Source organism: Mobula hypostoma, chromosome 1, assembly GCF_963921235.1.
Source record: "Mobula hypostoma chromosome 1, sMobHyp1.1, whole genome shotgun sequence".
Lineage (NCBI taxonomy): Eukaryota > Metazoa > Chordata > Chondrichthyes > Myliobatiformes > Myliobatidae > Mobula > Mobula hypostoma.
Window position 1 is genome coordinate 145340509 of NC_086097.1, and position 17107 is coordinate 145357615.

The window sequence follows — 17107 nt, forward strand, 5'->3', positions numbered from 1 at the left end:
ACAGACTATGGATGTCAGATGAATCAAGGACAGGCCAATTGTCTTTGTTCTTGCCATGAGGAAGGAGATGCAAGTTGCCATTTAATGAAGAGACTGTGTCTTCTATTTTGTGAGATGAAGTTGCTTGGCTTGATCTGTGTTTTAAAGTAGACATGATGATGCCTTAGGTAATCTGCTGGACTAGAGATAACTTTCAAATAAGAAGTTATTTGCAAGGTGTTCTTTGATTGCATATAACATGCAGCTTTGTGATTGTTGGGCTCTGTGGCTGTCCTGTGTGATCTGAGCCGGTCACTGAAGAGAACAAAGAACCATAAGTTGCCTGTTGTCACTTGCTGGAGAGAGCCATAAATGGATGCTGGCTAGGAGCAGAGCCAATAAAAAGGTGTTAAAAGTCAGACACATGATGAACAGCTAATGACAATGGAATGCAATATTTGAATTGGCGAGGAATGAGTATAAAAGCAGAGGTTTGTATATACAAGACAGTGATGTCTCTGTAGGATATTCATCAATGTGGATGTGAGGTGCCCCACAGATGCGGAGATTCAAATCAGGTCTGCAAGGAACATGAGGCAAACAGCAGAAAGTTCTTTTTTTTAAGATGGTATTATATTTTCCATTCTTTGCCTGTTCATGGAAGGTTACAGAAATTCTTGTTTGGTCAGGCCATGAAGGGTTTTGGGGAGAAGGCAGGAGACTGGGGCCGAGAGGAAAATAGTATCAGCCATGATAAAATGGTGGTGAAAATTCAATTGGCCAAATGGCCTAATTCTGCTCCTATATCTTATAGTCTTATGGAAAACTTAGTAGCTGTGCACACAAGGATTTGGTTGTATAAGTTCACATGTTCTTCCATTGGGACAATAAAGGTACTTGTTCATAATTACAGATGTCTCTCTGATTATTATTACAAGGGGTGATTCTTGTAACAGACTTGGTGGGCTGAATGGCCATATTCTGTTCCTTTGTCTTATGGTCTTATCTCCCCATTGATTCTTACTGCAATCAACCTACACTAAGAGATAATTTACAAAAGCTAATTAACCAATTCAAATACCTTTGAGATCTGGAAGGAGCTGGAAGCTTTCAAGAAACCCGCAAGGTCATGGGAGAATGAACAAACTTCATACTGACAGCACCCAAAGTCAAGATGAAACTGAGAAGGCCTGATATGTGTGGCACCAGTAGATGCATCACCATAAAGTGGTACAAGTAGTTATGAACTGGGAAGACGCATAACAAATAAAACTTAATGTGCAGGGAAATGAATTGATTTATTTTGAAAAGAATGAAAATAAATACACAATAAATAATATTAAGGGATACAAGAACAGACGAATCTGAAGATGCATGTACACCAATCTCTGAAGGTGTCATGACAACCTTAGATGGTTGTCAAAAATGCATACAGTGCATTTCGCTTACAAAGAGGCTGACTTTCAAACTATGAATGCTACATCCAGTTGCAAACACAATATCTGCAGATGCTGGAAATCCAAGCCACACACACAAAATGCTGGAGGAACTCAGCAGGTCATGTAGCATCTTTGGAAAAGAGTAAACAATTAACGTTTCATTCCGAAAAAGGGTCTCAGCTGGAAACATCAACCGTTTGCTCTTTTCCATAGATGCCGCCTGGCCTGCTGAGTTTCTCCAGTATTTTCTGTGTGATGCATGTTATATCCAAGCTTCATTTAGTACATATTAAAAAGAAACAGTTTGGTCCCAGATGGAGTACACTCCCCAATTCTGAACGCAATATCCTTGGAAAGAATATCAGGGCCTTCCAAAAGCAGTTAGACAGAGGATTTAATAGAATGCAATTGTGAATGAAAGTAGAGATACTGGACAAACTGTGGTTTTCCTTGAAAAAGAATTAAAAAAATAATAAAAACATTATACTGATCTATCTGCACTTCTATCTGTCCATATTATGACTATCAAGATCTTGGAAAGATTTTGATAATTAGTAGGCAAACTTTCTCCACTGGAAGAATGAGGATCAGTAAACAAAGGACACAGATTTAAGATGATTGAGAGATAAACTGAGGGAAAATAAAAAGTTTTAAATTCTGTGCAGCGGATCAGGAAAGCACCACTTGGAAGAGTAGTGGGTAGTACATTCAATAAAATCCTTTATGGAGTCTTGCAAATACCCAAGGTAAGAAAGTTGCAGAATGAGGTGGAATGAATGGCCAACCACCTGGATAGCTTTTCCAAACACCGAACACATGAAGACACAACAAAACTCCCCCTTTGTCCTGTTATCCCAGGGTTCCATATGCCATCATGCAGCTAACTTGCAGACAGTTCACTAACAGTGATGTAGTGAGTGTGTGCGGTTGTGGAAAATGTGATTTGCATGCCACCATCCATTTTGCCTTTTTTCCAATCACACTTCCGAAAACACAAAGAAATACATCATCACAAGCATGCGTAGCCTTTTGATGAAGCAATGAGAAAATAGCTCATTTATGAAAAACAATTGATTTGCATAACTTGAAAGTTAGCAGAACAGAATTAGCTGAAAAGAGTGGGAAGTGAGAAAGTCAGCCTTGTCTTCGCTTTTCTCCAAAAGAAGCCGTGAAATCACCTAATCATTTTGTCCCCTGGTTTGAGTGACAGGTGAAGGACAGCATGCTGCTCCTTTTCACACAAAACATTTCCAACAAGTATCAAGAATTTTCTCCTTACCATTTTAGTTCAAAAGGATCAACAAGTTAAATCTGTGAGAAAATACCTGAATTATGAAATTAGCCTGCATAATCAAATAGTACCCAGCAAAGACATGGATTTAGAGGCAATGTTGGTGCATGGATCTCGTCATTGGATTAGAAATTAGTTCAAAGGTTAAAGAAAAAACAGAAGGATGATGAAAATATGCTCTTAATAACAGGATGTGAGATGATATTAATGAGGGTATGGTAATAGTCATCAACATGCATTTCCCATACCAGTTGTGGCAAGGTTTGCATGCTATGACAGGCCACAGTATGAAGTCAGACAGCATTGTGACAATGATTCCTCTCTTCCCGGTAAGAATGCAATTCATGTACATGTTGAACCGAGTAGGAATGAAATGATGCTGTCCATCCTGATAAGCCTCCAACCACCAGTCCCCATAGTGTTATCGTAGCTTTCAGATCAGCCTTCCTGAAAGTGAACCGAAAGAATGCACCGGCCTGGATGAAATCCTGGCTGTGCTTTCAGATTCCCCGTGGATCAACTGGTGGAAGCATTTGCAGATATTTTTAGACTCTCCCTACTACAATCAGAAGTTCACCCGTTTTCAGAAGACCACCATCACTCTGGTGAAAAAAAAATTCCAAACTCCTCGACCTATGCAACTCCCTCTGCAACTGCACCTTTGACATTCTAACCAACATACGGCTATCAGTAAGCATAGGCAGGGATATCAGCAGGTCGGGCAGCATCCGTGGAAAAGATCGGTCGACGCTTTGGGCCGGAACCCGAAAGGACGAAGGGTTCCAGCCCGAAACGTCGACCGATCTTTTCCACGGATGCTGCCCGACCTGCTGAGTTCCTTCAGCGTGTTGTGAGTGTGGCTTTGACCCCAGCATCTGCAGAGTATTTTGTGTATAGGCAGGGATATGTCTGCCACAATTATCCTCAGCAATGCCAACCTGTATGCCATGTCCTTAGACCCCACATTAGACCCTCACTATACACTCATGACTGTGCAGCCAGATTCTGCTTTAATTCTGTCCACAAGTTTGCAGATGGCACCACCATAGCTGGCTGGATCTCAGATAACCTGTCGATAAAAGAGTACAGGAAGGAGATACAGTGCATAGTGATATAGTGTCAAGACAGCAACCTTTCCCTCAAGAGCTGGCCATTAAAGTGGGTGAAGAGCTGCCCCTCCTGTATGTATCAATGGTGCTGAGGTGGTCCAGCATGTAAATATCACCAATATCTTGTCCTGGTTCAACAACATAGATACTATAGCCAAAAAAGCATACCTCTCTTTCCTCAGAAGGCTAAGAAAATTCAACATGTCTCTATTGATCACTGCCATTTTTTATAGATGCACCATAGAAAGCATCCTAACCTGGTGCACCAGAGCTTGGTATGGGGACTGCCCCAAGACCTCAAAACTGCCAAATATATGCCAATATCGGTAATCTGTCAAGTAGGGTGCCATGTACAATTCTGATTTGATGGAGACAGACGTGAGAGAACAGAGGAACATCTGGAGAAACTTCTGAAATGCCTTTTACACTGCCGCTGTTACTGTGTGATCCTGAATCTCTGGAGGGGAAGGCCCTGAATCCTCGGCTTTGCTTGTTGCTCAGCGGCTGGGACGGGGTCGAAGTGCTCAGCAGAGATGGTGCTCGGTGCTGAAGGGCTGGTTGGAGGCTCGTTTTTGGACGGACTCAGAGTCGACTGGGGTCAGGTGCTTCCAAGGCATCGACAGTTGTCGGTGTCGGAGGTTTATGGCAGAGAGAGTTTCTCCCTTCTGCCGCCTGCTATCAGGAACTATCGGGAGTCGATCAGAACTTTGAGATTTTTTTTACCGTTCCCATGGTCTGTTCTTTATCAAATTATGGTATTGTTTGCACTGCTGTAACTATATGTTATAATTATGTGGTTTGGTCAGTGTTAGTCTTTGGTTTGTCCTGTTTTTTTTGTGATATCACTCTGAAGGAACATTGTATCATTTCTTAATGCATGCATACATTTCTAAATGACAATAAACGAGGACTGAGTGTCCTCATAATCTAATATAGCTTGTACAGACATCGTTCTGTGGTCTACCGAAGACAAGAGAATCATCCTGGTGGAGCTCACAGTACAGTGGGAGGAAAGATGTGAGGAAGCTCATGAGAGGAAGGACCAGGAGTGCAGGGACAAAGGATGGCAGACGTGACTATTCCCCGTAAAGATCAGCTGTAGATGGTCCAGCAAGCTCAGCATGGAGGCTGTTGTCTGTGTTGGGCCTTGATGAAAATAGCAAGAACCAAGCAGCTCTCTGAAAGGGGGTGGGGATGGGTGGGAAGGAAGCAGCAAGAGCCTCTTGCCAGATATGGAGCAGGCAAGAGGAGCAGATGGACAGTGACTTGGCCAACACTGCTGACCTGCCAACTGGAGTGTGTTGTGGTTAAGGGTTGAAACACTATGAAGGTTGGGCACCACCTAACGACATCTTCTCCTGGCAGTTACCAGATGAGGTAATCATAGCCTTTGGCCAGGAGAACAGCCTCCCCTCCACTGTTCTGTCTACACCTCCCACTGCCTCAAGAAAGCAGCCAAGATAATCAGAGACGGCTGCCAACCCAATCAGATCAAGTTTATCATCACCGGCATGTGACATGAAATTTGTTAACTTAGCAGCAGCAGTTCAATGCAATACATTATCTAGCAGAGAGAAAAAATAATAAATAAAATAAAAAATAATAAATAAGTAAATCAATTATGTATATGAAATAGATTTTAACATGTGCAAAAATAGAAATACTGTATATTAAAAAAAGTGAGATAGTGTCCAAAGATTCAATGTCCATTTAGGAATCGGATGGCAGAGGGGAAGAAACGGTTCCTGAATCACTGAGTGTGTGCCTTCAGGCTTCTGTACCTCCTGCCTGATAGTAATAGTGAGAAAAGGGTATGCCCTGGGTGCTGGAGATCCGTAATAATGGACAATGCTTTTCTGAGAGATCACTCGCTAAAGATGTCCTGGCTTTGTAGGCTTGTACCCAAGTTGGAGCTGACTAGATTTACAACCTTCTGCAGCATTTTTTGGACCTATGCAGTAGCCCCTCCATACCAGACAATGATGTAGCCTGTCAGAATGCTCTCCACAGTACAACTATAGAAGTTTTTGAGTGTATTTGTTGACATGCCAGATCTCTTCAAACTCCTAATAAAGTGTAGCCACTGTCTTGCCTTCTTTATAACTACATCAATCTGGTGGACCAGGTTAGATCCTCAGTGATCATAACACCCAGGAACTTGAAACTGCTCACTCTCTCCACTTCTGATCCCTCTGTGAGGATTGGTATGTGTTCCTTCGTCTTACCCTTCCTGAAGTCCACAATCAGCTCTTCATCTTACTGACGTTGAGTGCCAGGTTGGTGCTGTGGCACCACTCCACTAGTTGGGCATATTTCACTCCCGTACGCCCTCTTGTCACCACCTGAGTGAGATTCTACCAACAATGGTTGATTCGTCAGCAAACTTATAGATGGCATTTGAGCCATGCCTAGCCACTGAGTCATGTGTACATATAGGGTAGAGCAGTGGGCTAAGCACACACCCCTGAGGTGCGCCAGTGTTGATCGTCAGCGAGGAGGATATGTTATCACCAATCCACACAGCCTGTGGTCTTCTGGTTGGGAAGTCAAGGATCCAATTGCTGAGGGAGGTATATAGGCCCAGTTCTGCAACTTCTCAATCAGGATTGTGGAAATGATCATTCTTTCACATCTTTCAGGCAATATGTATCAAAGCTTGGAAACATACACCACCAATCTCAAGGCTAGCTTCTATCCTGCTCTTCAAAGACCCTTAAACAGACATCTTTCATGATAAAGATGAACACTTGATCTCCTGACCTTTCTCATAGTGGTCCTTGCACCTTACTGTCTGTCTGCACTGCATTTTCACTGTAAACTCTAACTATATTCTGCATTCTGTTGCTGCTTTTCTCTTTATACTATCTCAATGTGTTTATTTTGAAATGATCTGTATGGATAGTACTGTATCTCAGTACATGTGACAATAATGAACCAATTTCCATGGATGAAAAAAAAATTATAGTACGTATCTTCAGCAGTTGCATGTTAAAAAGAGATTATTCAAATTCAGTGAAAGGGAAATTTGAAATGATAATGAAGTTTATAGATATGAGACATTTATAGGTTCAAAAAAAATCGTATTGCTTAATGGAATATTTGACTTCATTTCTAGGGGACTAGAAAGTTTGCCTACAGTTATACAGAGGCTCGGTCAGGAACCATCTGGAATGAGTACCACACCATAACCACTCATGTATGCATTGACTTTTCCTGGCAATTCACCCACTCTATTTTCATTGAGACGTCATTCTGTTAGATTACCCTATATTCTGATTACTGAAGGTTTTTTTTAGCTCCTTATTAGTGAGTTCCTTGTTCAGTACTTTTGATCTCATCATCATATGATTGTGATCAAATCAGAAGGCATAGATTGAAGCCTCGCTCCAGAAGACATGACATTGATACTACTGAGCCGAAATATACTTGTGTAAATCTGAAGTGATTGAATTGTTATTAAACACAATTAGTCTTAGGTAACATGAATCAAAGATTTTTAGATTGGCAACAATAATGGAGAAGTAACTACAACATTGAAAATAATGAGAATAATGTACTCTCTACTCACAGTTAATTTGCTTCCAAGAGAGTTCCAGAGAGCTTTGGTTAAAGAAGCCACATCCAGTGTCTGTTGAATCCATTTGTTAAGATCTATGAATGTCGCAAGAGCATCTGTGATAGGTTTTGTCTCTGGGTTCTGAAAATGAGCAAGAGGAGAAACCCCAAATAATTGAACTGAACTTCCTTGTATAATTCCCTCACTTTGATCTTACTTTATGTAAGACCTCTCACTCAATGTTTTAACTGACAGTTAACTCCACAAACCAACTCCATATTGCATTTCTAGATCAGATTCTAGAAAAAAATAGTTGAAGAGGAATTAGATAAATAGTAAATGATTAAAAGTTTATAGGGAAAGCGTAAAGAGGAATGGGGCATGCTGAACTGAATGATCTGCATCATAAGTTCAATCATAAGGTTTATGTTTCTTCTTAATAAAGACAAAACTTTGTGTGGGTAAACACCAAAACATTTTCTTTACAATATGGCTACAGCTTAACACTGAGCGCATGCGACCAGCTCACTATCATAGCTTCCAGTGCTGGGGTGAACTGCCAGCGTAGCCCACTGGAAACTGAAGTTCTTTTACTATATGCAATCATAGTAATGCAATAAGGTCCAATTCCAATAGTGTAGGATCACACCAAAAGTTAATACATTCAGAAATCACAATTTGTAGTCAACGAGCTTGGATTTCATTGGCTTGCTGATTATTAAAGGAAGAAAAGATTGACAGGCAAGGAATCTTAAACTAGTAAAAGAAAGAACATAAAACATAATTACTTCTTTCAGTTTGGTACTTAATGAAAAATCACTGGATGGTACATAAACACAAAATACTCTGCTGATGCTGGGATCAAAACAACACTCACAACACGCTGGAGGAACTCAGCAGGTCGGACAGCATCCGTGGAAACGATGAGTCGACGTTTCGGGCCGGAACCCTTCGTCAGGACTGAAAAGGGAAGTGGCAGAGGGCCTATAAAGAAGGTGGGCCCCCACTCATCTTTTCCACGGATGCTGCCCGACCTGCTGAGTTCCTCCAGCGTGTTGTGAGTGTTACTGGATGATACTGTTTTTTGAAAATTGTGTGTCTATTTGACATTTGTCTGTCCACTATTTAAACTGAAGCAAAATTTATTTTGCTTGAACCCTAACCTTGGTAAACCCATACAGAGGAATTTAATGTATTAACTATTTATTTTCTAATATCAGATGGTAATTTCTAGTTTAGAATTAGAAGGTCAGTCGTTATTATTCAACTTGCTGCTAGAAGCTGAAAGTCTCAGCCCGAAATGTTGACTGCTTATTCACCTCCATAAATGCTACCTGACATGCAAAGTTCATCCAGCATTTTGTGTGAGATATTCTGGATTTCCAGCATCTACAGAATCTTTTGTGTTGCTGCAATGGATTTTCTATCACTCAGATATATTCAGAATCAATTACTTAAGGAATTTTAATATAAAATTGGTCATCTCTCATTATTATTACAGGTTTTGGTCAGATTTTACTGTTGAAATCTTTAGCTCTAGATATGAAGAATACTACATATACTGGCCTATCAGTACAGACATTGATTCTAGGTTCAAATCTGATCAGATGAATCTTGCAGCAGATCCAGGTAAAATTTCTAAATCCTCATCAACAGTATATCAGTTCTGGTTCTGAATTACTGCATTTTTAACTCCAAAGAATAATGAGGACAGCTGGCCGTTTCTTAATGTCACAAATAATTAAATAACTGAATATCAAAGCGTCTTCCCTACACTAATCAGAATTATAATTCAGAACAGCAAAGGTAAAAACACCATCTGCTTCCACCTAATTGGCATGTATGTTTGGCTGGAAAAACTCAGCAGGTTAGGCAGCATCTATCGAGGAGTGGAGATGGTTGAGGACTGCATAGGTTTTGTTGGAACCTGGCTGGACCTCTGTAAGCTGGAATAACCTGGTCAGGTGTAGCAAAACCCAAGCAATGATTAGGCAGCCCTTTCCTGATGGTCCATCTACAAAGTTTCCCGGGCAGGCTTTGAAGTTCAATTGAAACGATGTTCATTAAGGCTTCAGATTTCAATGGGATTTCCTTCATTACTTAATAACATCAGGGATACCAACAAGATATGGTATATCTGTACAGTATTTAGTCATCCAGCTGTAACCATGCAAATCCCATTGAATTCTAAGCCTGTGTTTATTCACAGAGATTCCAGATCTTCAGCACAGTGTGCAAGTCTGTATTACTGTTTGTAATTTGAAATTCTGCAATGCACAGACCTTTACCAAGCCCCTGCTTAGTTTCCTGAGGACGTTGACATATTTCTGGATCTGTAGGCATACAGGCTCATGAAGGATCCGGTGCAGGCTCATGGGAAGGGAAGCTGAATCCAAATGAAAATACTTCAGAGTTTTCCTGTTCTTTTTCCAGTAGTCACTGTATTATTTTGAATAATTAGATGATAAGATTAGAATATGTGTGAATAACAACATTTTCAGGACAAATTTTACCAACAAGTTCAGAATTCTACATTAAATATGTGTTCAGTGGCCACTGTATTAAGTACACCTGCTTATTAATGCAAATATCTAATCAGCCAATCACGTGGCAGCAACTCGATGCATAAAAGCAGGCAGACATGATCAAGAGATTCAGTTGTTGTTCAGACCAAACATCAAAATGGGGAAGAAATGTGATCCAAGTGACTTTGATTGTGGAATGATTGTTGGTGCCAGATGGAGTGGTTTGAGTATCTCAGAAACTAATGATCTCCTGGGATTTTCGCACTCAACAGTCTCTAGAGTTTTACAGATAAAGGTGCAAAAAACAAAAAAAAATCCAGTGAGTAGCAGTTCAATGTGCAAAAACACCTTGTTAATGAAAGAGGGCAGAGGAGAAAGGGCACTGGTTCAAACCAATAGAAAGGCATGTGTTACAACAATAGTGTGCAGAAAAAAAATCTCTGAATGCACAATATATTGACCCTTGAAGTGGATGAGTTACAGCAGCAGCAAGTCCTGTGGTCACTTTATTAGCTACACTCCTGTAGTGGTCACTGATTGTGTATCGAATAATGACGGTTTTCTTTTTCTGCCTTCGTTATAATCTTGACTTGTAAGTGAACCTTATATGGACATGGTCCGCATCAGATAAAGCTAATGATTCAGTCTTAAAAATAAAACTGCAAATCCTGGAAATTTAAATTAAGACAAAAAAAATGCTGAAAATGCTCAAAATGTTAACAAGCATGTGTGGAAAGAGAAACAGATGTAATGATTCATATTCAAACCCCTTTGACAGAATCACACAATACACTCGAGTAGCACCATCTGCTGATTCTGTTCTCTCTTGCTACTGTCAGCTCCTGTACTGCAGTGAGTTTTGTTTTAAGTGATTCCCTGTCTGGCAATGCTAAAAACACAGTTCAAGTTCAACTTTATTGTCATGTCTGTACACATATACAACCAAATGAAACAACGTTCCTCCAGAACACAGTGCACCCAAAAAACGTACATCACACATAACACATAAACCAAAATATTACCCTAAGTTAATAAAATATAATTCAAAATGCATGTAGTGCACAGCATATGTAAACAGTGAACATCACGGTAATCAGAATAAACTCTTCAAGGGCTTCTGCCAGATACAGATATCGATTATATCCGGTGTTTTGATGAAAAACTCTGACACCTTCTTCAGGGATGATGCCTGGGCAAGTCTAGTCCGGTGGTATTTATACCCTAGTATTCCATCCCTCCTGATTGGTTAGTCCCTATCCAATTAGCTTTTCACTCTCCCACCTTGTTTACAATCGAATTCCAGTTCTTACTTAGAGCGGGACCTTCATCTTTGTTAAAATTCTTTTCCTCGTTTTATTTCAATGGTTTCTTTTAGCAGGTGGTCCCAAAAGACATTGGCACAGCGCAGTAGTTTTGTGCCAGTCAATCTTATGGCCATTGGGCATGCAATGTTCTGCTACTGCCGATTTCTCCAGGAAACTCAAACGAATACACCTCCTGTACTCCTTGATGTGGGTTTCCACTGTGCATCCCATCTGGCCGATATACACTGCTCCGCATTCACAGGAAATCCTGTAAACACCAGCCTGTCTTCCCTGTATTGCCATGGTTTCTGGAAGAATCGCCAGGACCCTGAAGATATATCAGATTAATACCACCCACAAATCCGTAAGGAAGCTCAAGTCAAAGATGTGCAGGTCAAAGGTGATCTGGGACTCAGGTTGGCTGGCGTTTATGGTCTCCTCAGAAAGTGTAGATGCTGCTGTGCCTTCTTGACCAATGAGGTGGTGTTATGGGTCCAGATTAGATCGTCCATTATGTGCACATCAAGAAGTGTTGTGCTCTTCACTCTCTCCACAGCAGAGCCATTGCTGTACAATGGAGAGTGGTCGACCTGCGCCTTCCTGAAGACCAGATCATCTCTTTCGCCATGTCCACGTTGAGACTCAGGTTGTCGTTCTCTCACAATTTGATAAGCCTCCACCTCCTCTCTGTATGCCGGCTCATCATTAGTGCTGATGAGACCGACTCATCATTGGAGCTGATGAATATCATCAGTGACTAGGAAATGCAGTTTGAACTGGATCTCGCAGTGTGGTCATGAGTCAGTAGCATGAACAGCAGCAGGCTGAGCACAGGCCCCGGGGGGGCGGGGGGAGGTGCAGGAACCAATGTTTAATGTGATCGTGCTTGAGATATTGCTGCCAACTCACACTGACTGGGGACTTTCTGTCAAGAAGTCCAAGATCCATTTACAGAGAGCTGTTGAGTCCAATCATGGATGGTTAATCCACCAGCCTATGAGGGACAATTCTGTTAAATGGTGAGCTGAGGTTGATGAACAACATCGTGGTATGTGAGGCATTGGTTTCTTGATGGGACAGGACCGAATGGCGGGTCAAGACAATGGCATCATCAATGGACTGGTCTGAACAGTAGGCGAAGGGGTAACAGAAGGGGTCCAACGTAGCTGGAAGGTGGGATTTTAAGATCCATTACTGATTGCTCAAAGCACTTCATGGTTGTTGAGGATAATCATTTAGGGCAGTTAGCAGCACTTTCTAGGGCACTGTAATGATGGTAGCTGCCTTGAAGCCTGCAGGGACAGTAGGCTGCGAAAGATGTCTGTTAGACTTCTGTTCGCAGGGCTGCACAATACCTTGGCACCTGACCAGGTATGTTGTCCAGCCCCACAGCTTTTTGTGGGTTTACCCTGGCTAGGAACCTCCTCACTTCAGCTGTGGCCAGAGAGTGTGCCTGTTCCTCAGGGGGACAGTGGGTTTTCCTGAATGTCACATCATTCAATACATCAAATTGTGCATAGGACATTCAGTTCATCAGGAAGGGAGGCATCGCTATAGTTGACATGCAGGGTGGACACAACTAGTTATGGTTTGTGTACCTTGCCACATGCACGGCAAGTCCCTAGTAGAAACCATAGAAAAACTACAGCACAGAAACAGGCCTTTTGACCCTTCTTGGTTGTGCCGAACTATTTTCTGCCTAGTCCCACTGACCCACACACGGACCATATCCCTCCATACACCTCCCATCCATGTATCTGTCCAATTTATTCTTAAATGTTAAAAAAGTACCCGCATTTACCACCTCATCTGGCAGCTCATTCCATACTCCCACCACTCTCTGTGTGAAGCCCCCACACCGATGTTCCCTTTAAACTTTTCCCTCCTCACCCTTAACCCATGTCCTCTGGTTTTTTCCTCCCCTTGCCTCAGTGGAAAAAGCCTGCTTGCATTCATTCTATCTACACCCATCATAATTTTATATACTTCTATCAAATCTCCCCTAATTCTTCTACACTCCAGGGAATGAAGTCCCAACCTATTCAACCTTTCTCTGTAACTGAGTTTCTCAAGTCCCGGCAACATCCTTGTAAACCTTCTCTGCACTCTTTCACTCTTATTAATATCCTTCCTGTAATTTGGTGACCAAAACTATACACAATACTCAAGATTCGGTCCCACCAATGCCTTATACAACCTCATCATAACATTCCAGCTCTTATACTCAATATTTTGATTAATAAAGGCCAATGTACCAAAAGCTCTCTTTACAACCCTATCTACCTGTGATGCCACTTTTAGGGAATTTTGTATCTGTATTCCCAGATCCCTCTATTCTACTGCACTCCTCAGTGCCTTACCATTTACCCTGTATGTGCTACCTTGGTTTGTCCTTCCAAAGTGCAATACCTCACACTTGTCTGTATTAAACTCCATCTGCCATTTTTTAGCCCATTTTTCCAGCTGGTCCAAGTCCCTCTGCAGGCTCTGAAAACCTTCCTCACTGTCCACTACACCTCCAATCTTTGTATCATCAGCAAATTTGCTGATCCAATTTACCACATTATCATCCAGATCATTGATATAGATGACAAATAACAATGGACCCAGCACTGATCCCTGTGGCACACCACTAGTCACAGGCCTCCACTCAGAGAAGCCATTCTCTACTAACACTCTTTGGCTTCTTCTATTGAGCCAATGTCTAATCCAATTACCACCTCTCCATGTTTACCTAGTGACTGAATTTTCCTAACTAACCTCCCATGCGGGACCTTGTCAAAGCCCTTACTGAAGTCCATGTAGACAACATCCACTGCCTTCCCTTCATCCACTTTCCTGGTAACCTCCTCGAAAAACTCCAATAGATTGGTCAAACATGACCTACCATGCACAAAGCCATGTTGACTCTCCCTAATAAGTCCCTGTCTATCCAAATGCTTGTAGATTCTGTCTCTTAGTACTCCCTCCAATAACTTACCCACTACCAACGTCAAACTTACTGGCCTATAATTTCCCGGATTACTTTTCGATCCTTTTTAAAGAACAGAACAACATGAGCCACTCTCCAATCCTCCGGCACCTCACCCGTAGACACCGACATTTTAAATATATCTGCCAGGGCCCCTGCAATTTCAACACTAGTCTCTTTCAAGGTCCGAGAGAATACCCTGTCAGGTCCTGGGGATTTATCCACTTTAATTTGCCTCAAGATAGCAAGCACCTCCTCCTTTTCAATCTGTACAGTTTCCATGGTCTCACTACTTGTTTCCCTTAACTCCATAGACTTCATGCCAGTTTCCTTAGTAAATACAGACACAAAAAACCCATTTAAGATCTCCCCATTTCTTTTGGGTCCGCACATAGTCGACCACTCTGATTTTATCCCTTAGAATCCTTTTACTCTTAATATACCTGTAAAAGCTCTTTGGATTATCCTTCACTTTGACTGTCAAGGCAACCTCAAGTCTTCTTTTAGCCCTCCTGATTTCTTTCTTAAGTATTTTCTTGTCAGAAAGGTGTCTGTGAATTCTCTGTGCATACTCATACTTTGCCTTCCTTTCAGCATGGGAGAGTGTGGCTCTTTCTGACCTTAGGGTCATCCTGTCCCCTGATCTGAGGTCAGCGCCCTGGTCTCCAAGCAGTGCACGTGCCTCTGCAGTCAGCTATGATGTCTGGTTTGCCCTGGCAGTGCAGTGTTTAATCCTCAATGCACTTTCCTATGTAGCCAGTCACCAATCCCGCATATTCATCAATACTAACGTGATGATCATAGCTAGCTGCTGAATATGCTCATATGGCACATTCTAGCCAGGTCCTGGTTTGACTTGTTTAACCAGTGGTTTACATGAAGGGATTAACAAAATAGATTTGTGGTCTGAGTATCCAAGGTGAGGGAGAGGGTCATGTGGGAGGGGGGGTGTTCAGCCTTGTAGACTCCATGAATGTTGGTATAAACCTAGTCTAATGTATTTTCTCCTCTGGTTGTGAAGTTGACCTACTTGTAGAACTTTTGGCAGGACTCATTTTAAGTTGGCATCATTGAAGTCACGAGTAACAATGAGAAACCATTGAGGAGGTCACAGATGGAACCATAGGATTTCCTCTTGGGGTTACATGGTTTTTAAGATTACTCGAACAGACAAGGGAAGTGTCCCCCACCCACTTGTCCACCCACAATGATCATGCACGGCCTTCTTTTAATATTAAGACTGCAATGAGAGGAGATAATGCTCAGAATTGAACATTAAACCACCAAATTTTTCATTATGTCACTTCCACCACTCCGGACTGAGTATGAACATTATAAGGAAGTTTTACAGGGACATGGTGAAGGAATGCTGAAACTGACTGGGGTGTCCTTATCAATATGACTACTCACCACCCTAGTATAATAATTCACAGATAAAATTCGTCCATTTGTAAATCAGTGAGCATGAAATTGCACACTACCAGCATGGTTACCAGTTTTGTCCAAAATGCCACCGTCCAGTTTCATTTGAGGATCTACCATGCTCCAGCAAATTTCTACCGATATATCTGAAACTCAAAGATGCACTGCCAAGACAGCTGAAGGCCAACAGACTTTTCTAGAATGACGCAGTTATGCTTCTGTACAGCTGAACAAATTTCAACATTTGGTGACAAGAACAGACATCCCACCCTGCAAAAACTCATTCCAGGGAGGTAGCACCCCCTCCCCCCCGCAACACCATATCCCACCCCTCCTGCCCGTCGACCTCCAAGGGTGTATGTAATACTTTGTTTAGTGATTTTGTCTAATCTGTAAACCAAGTTGGGTATATGCAGCAAATGTGACATTAAAATATGTGCTTATATTATATTATAATGTTTATTCTATTACAACTTTAAGCAAGTCTACAGGGAGTTTGGCCTCATCACGTAGGACATCAATAGCGTAGCTCCTTAGCAGCTCGCCAGCTAGTTTAAATAACGTTAGCTATGCTGTTAAACTCACCTCAACATGTCTTTTACATTTTAACCCACCATGGGTAATAGAAAAGTCACTGTTTCAAACAGTGCAGCGAGCAACACTGTCATTATTTTGACCCCTATTAGGCAGGTGTACACTTTAGTGTAGTCTGGAGTGACGTACGTTTTATTTTTTTAGAGCACTCTGCAAAGGCTCTCTCTCTCTCTCTCACTCTCAGTCGCTCGCGCGCTCTTGCTTACTTTCTCGCTCTCTCGCTCTCTCTTGCTTTCTCACTCGCTCTCTCGCTCTCTCTTGCTTTTCTTTCGCTCGCTCTCAAAAAAATTGATTTCCGTGATATTGTATATAATTTGCAGGCATCAGGGAGCCACTATTAATATGCGGGAGACTCCCGGAAGTTCCGGGAGAGGTAGGATGTCTGGAACATATAAAATTATTGCAACACACCAATATCACTGAATCAGTGCGAGCCTTGGGTTTGTTTGCCTGCAACAAGACGGTCCCATCGAGGGGTGAGGGGAGACAGCGATATTCGAAGAGGGTTCCTTATGTCCAGTCTATCCCACAATTTAGTTTTTGTTGCATTCATTGCAGAAAACTCCGCTTCGCCGCGATATGATGTTGGAAATGGAAGCAACGTTTTCAGTGCTTTCGTGGCTATCTCAGGATATTTAGCCTTGACTTTGATCCAGAATGTTATGTCAAACATACTTTTCAGCCAGTTGTCATTTACAAGCTCGAGGAGTTGATCTCTTTCCCGCACTGACACGGATGACGCGCGGGTAATGACCTCGCGTGCATTCAAGTTCAACAGTGCGCGACAGGGAATGAGGAAAGGTGCAAATTACTCATATCGTTTCATATCGCCAAATCATATTGTTTCCTCGCGGCCCAGTAGTTGGGGACCACTCTTAGCACGAAGGGAGACCAATCAGGATGCTCGCTCTCCCTCT

The 17107-nt window shown here is 41.9% G+C and overlaps 1 protein-coding gene across 1 annotated transcript in view; it reads right to left on the reverse strand.

Annotated features, from left to right (window-relative positions):
• Nucleotides 1–17107, reverse strand: part of LOC134351333 (ALS2 C-terminal-like protein) — a 112537-nt gene that overhangs the window by 62760 nt on the left and 32670 nt on the right. The window contains exons 6-7 of the mRNA XM_063057410.1: nt 9657–9813; nt 7387–7515 (exon numbers count right to left, since the gene is read on the reverse strand). Coding sequence (XP_062913480.1) covers nt 7387–7515; nt 9657–9813 — 286 coding nt within the window. The remainder of the gene's footprint in view (nt 1–7386; nt 7516–9656; nt 9814–17107) is intronic.